Genomic DNA, 3,849 nt, shown 5'->3' with positions numbered 1-3,849 from the left:
ACTTTCCGATCTATGAGCAGTCAAGGAGGGTGTTAAACAGCATCTACAGTAGCACCTTAGAGTAATGAAGTGACCGATCAACCAGTACAGGGTCAGTAAAGCACATGTTAAATGGGCTAAAAACTGAGTAATTAATAGATCTCAGAAAGCAGTTGTCAGTGGACCATTGTCAAGGAATGGGGGTGTTTCCAGTGGGGTTCTGCAGGGATCAGTTCTAGGCCTGATGCTATTCAATATTTTTATCAATGATCTGGAATGAAATAGAAAATCACAGTAGGTAAAATTGGCGGACGACCCAAAGATTGGCGGTGCGGTTAGTGGAGTAAGAAGAGAGCCTGAGACATAAGCTGCTGTATCAGAGGCCTGGTATGAGGCAGGACCTGCTCACAGAATCTGGGAAGAACAGGGCCTATATTGCAGAAATACACATTCTTAAGAAATCGTTGTTGCTACTACAGTTATGCAATTGTAACAAATCCTGCACAAAATATGTCCTGTCAAGTGTCAAGGGGAAAGTTGTGATTTCCTAGGTATGATTATCCTGTTTATATGCATGTCTCATCTTTGTGTCGGAAGTTATGATTATTGGTGATGTGCTGGTATCAGAGCACCAGTGCCAGTTCGTGGCCAGATCAGTGGTGTTGGGGGCTCAGGACTCCTGGTTCCTATTTCAGCCCTACGGCCTACTCATTGTGTGGCCTTGGGTAAATCACTTTAACACTGCGTGGCTCAGTCAGTCCATGACATGGGGATAATACTGCTAGCAGCCTAGAGAAAGAGCTTCTAGATGTAGTGATCAAAAGCATCCGCAAAGCGAATGTTAGACTCAGCTTCACCGTTCAGCTTCAGCCCCTGGGCAATGGGTGCCCTGGAGTTCCAGATAAGGTGCCATGTATGTGTGTAAATAGCCGGCTAATGGTAGCTGTGGCCTTTATCTCCCTCCCTGTGAGCTACCAATGCCAGCTCGTCCTCTGCCCAGCATCCTGCCTTCCCAGCTAACACAGGGGCTTGTCCTTCTGCCTTTCTCAGCTGTTACCCAACTATCTTCTGGCCCCCAAGACCTGGCTCAGGGCAACGGGGTCCCAGCGCAGCCCCATTGCAGGGATCCTGCCTCCTACAGGCTCCCAGGCGGGAGGAACAAAAGGAATCTGAAAGCTAAAGAAATAAGCCACACAAGGGTCTCTTCACTCAGGACTTTGTAGCCAAGCTTTAGGACCCACAAGCTGTCTGATGCACAATCTCACCCACCTGCCTCAGAACCCTGCTCCCAACCCTCAGCTGCTTTTATATGATTTTCTGGTCTCCCATCCCTGGCCTGATGGACCCAGCACTGCACGCTTCCTGCACTCACTGCAGGCTCCTTGTCAGGCTGCAGCAGATCCTGTCTCAGCACCAGAGCAGGGGGAACTCAGCTGGTGGGGGAGACTCAGCGAGTGACGGGTGGAGAAGAGGAGTGAACGAGAGGGTCAGCGCTTTGCGGGGAAAAGGGCAGAAGTGGGTGGAGCCTTGACATGACATGTGGAGCAGAAGCTGAGCATTGGAGAAAGAGGCAGGGCAGGGGCCAGGATCTCCAGTTAGCAGAAATTTGAAAGGTGGCAACCCTGTGAGTTAATGAGCTGTACACAGACCGATTCCCCAGTTTGTCACGCTGACACAGCACAGTAAGGTCAGGAAATGATTGAATGTCTCTCACTGATCAGTAAGTGATTCAGGGAAGAGGGCCCAGCACCAACTCACCACCCAGATCTGCACGGAACATGGTCTGAGAAGCAGAGCAGCAAGAGAAAAATGTAGTTCCTTTATGAGTAATGAGACGGAGCAGCCTGTCCCGGATCTGTTTGGTCCTCACCCCATAGATGACGGGGTTTATCATGGGGGGCACAAGGAGATACACGTTGGCAATGAGAACGTGGAAATGCAGGGGCACATTGTGGCCAAACCGGTACGTGAGGAAGGAGAAAAGAGCTGGGATGTAAAAGGCTAAGATGGCAAAGAGGTGGGAGCCGCAGGTCCCAAAAGTCTTGAGCCGGGCGTCCTTTGTGGGGAGGCTGAAGATGGCCCTGAGGATCTGGATATAGGACATGGCAATAAAAATCACATCCAGACCCATCGCACAGAATAGCACAAAGAGGCCATAGTAACTACTGACATGGGTGTCGGCGCAGGCCAGCTTCACCACAGCCATGTGTTCGCAGTGCGTGTGGGGAATGATGTTGGTTCTGCAATATGGCCATTGCCTTGCCAGGAGGAAAGAGGGCAGTATGAGAATGCCACCACGCAGTACCACAATCACACCGATCTTGGCAACCATGGAGTTTGTCAGGATGGCGGAATGTCTCAGGGGATGACAGATGGCCACATAGCGATCCAAGCCCATGGCCATGAAGATCCCAGACTCCATCACTAAAAAGCAGTGAAGGAAGAACATCTGGGTGAGGCACGCACTGAAATCTATTTCCCTGGAATTGAACCAGAAGATGCTCAGTGTTTTGGGCAGGATGGACGTAGACAGGACCAGGTCGGTGACGGCCAGCATGCAGAGGAAATAGTACATGGGTCCATGGAGTCTTGGTTCCGTCTTCACGATGAACAGGATGGTGAAGTTCCCCAAGATGGCTATGACATATATGGCACAGAAGGGGATGGCGATCCAGACATGGGCCACCTCCAGGCCAGGAATGCCCATCAGGATGAAGGTGGAGGGGTTGGTGAAATGAGTTCTGTTGGAATCTGACATGGAGTAGGGGAGAAGGTGTCCAACTCTGAGGTAGAATGGTGTCTCTTGTACGTACTGTACGTCCACCCGACTTTCTGTATGTGCCATGGGTCTAGGGTGATGGTAACAGTTCAAATCCCTGGGTGGAGAGACAATGTTAATATGAGAAACTACATGCAGTACTGGTGGCTGTACATGGTTGAAGAAGATTCATCGCTCTTCACACACTGAAAATGACATTTTCATTATTCAGATAAATGCATTATGAAACACGGACCCTACTAATGCCAATTCCATATCTTATGGTCCTCCATGTGTCAGTAATTCCTACACATCCTGGTGTGGGAATCCTTTTAATAGGCACCAGCAGGAAACCGGTGTGGATACTAGTGTCCATAATTGTTCCTTAATGCAATGAATCCCAGGCTAGAGAGCTCATGCTGTAGGGAGTTCCCTATTCAGCCGGTTGCTCAAAATCTGAGAGTGGAAAAATACACAAAGCTTTGCCAAGACATGTACCAAGGGAAACATCCCAGCTACAACAAACCTCAGTGAAAAGACCTGGGTGTCATTGATAGAAGCTCCACGGAAACATTTGTTCATTTGCAGTAGTGGCCAAAATAGAGACAATGTTTGTATACCTCAGAAATGGGATGGAGAATAACCTGCTCTGGACACACGCTCAGTTGTGGTCACCCAGTCTCTAAAAGGATATAGCAGGTAGAAAGGGGATTTCTGAGACAGGCTCTGAGAATGGGGGAGGCTGCAGGATGTGGACAGAGTGAAAAGTCTGGGACTGTTTAGTTTAGAGAAGAGACAAATAAGGGGGCATGTGACAGAGGATAGGAAAATAAACAATGGATCTTATTACTTTCAAATGGACAAACAGAAAACTATTCCCAACCCGTAATATCGATAGACACTTAGTGCTTCAAAGGGGCTGATTCCCCGAAACTGAAGCAAACTGATTGGGAGGAAAAAAATTAGACAGAAAACTGGGAAGGAAAGATGGGAATTCTATTGGAAGAGTTTATTACATAACTAGAAAGCCACAATTCCACAGTCAGGAAAGTGGAAAACTTTTGCTAAAAATCTGTACAGTTAACTACAATATACACCTGGTGAAGAGAAGA

The 3,849-nt window shown here is 48.4% G+C and overlaps 1 protein-coding gene across 1 annotated transcript; it reads right to left on the bottom strand.

Annotated features, from left to right (window-relative positions):
* Positions 1-632: 632 nt before the first annotated feature.
* On the bottom strand, positions 633-2,737 carry LOC123361854 (olfactory receptor 52R1-like). The gene is made up of 2 exons (XM_045002027.1): positions 1,816-2,737; positions 633-658 (listed from the first exon to the last, which is right to left on the bottom strand). The coding sequence occupies exons 1-2, from the start codon at positions 2,735-2,737 to the stop codon at positions 633-635; spliced, it is 948 nt and encodes a 315-aa protein (XP_044857962.1).
* Between the last annotated feature and the right edge of the window lie 1,112 nt (positions 2,738-3,849).

This window comes from Mauremys mutica, chromosome 1 (genome assembly GCF_020497125.1).
Source record: "Mauremys mutica isolate MM-2020 ecotype Southern chromosome 1, ASM2049712v1, whole genome shotgun sequence".
Taxonomy (NCBI): domain Eukaryota; kingdom Metazoa; phylum Chordata; order Testudines; family Geoemydidae; genus Mauremys; species Mauremys mutica.
Note: the sequence above shows the minus strand (reverse complement) of the source record. Positions and strands in the feature narration are given on the sequence as shown.

Bases quoted from the DNA above. Each gene is read 5' to 3' on its own strand.
- LOC123361854 (XM_045002027.1), bottom strand. From the start codon at position 2,737: ATGTCAGATTCCAACAGAACTCATTTCACCAACCCCTCCACCTTCATC. The intron at 659-1,815 runs GTCTCATTACTC...AATAGGAACCAG, and splicing joins GATCCGGGACAGGCTGCTCC to GAGTCCTGAGCCCCCAACAC.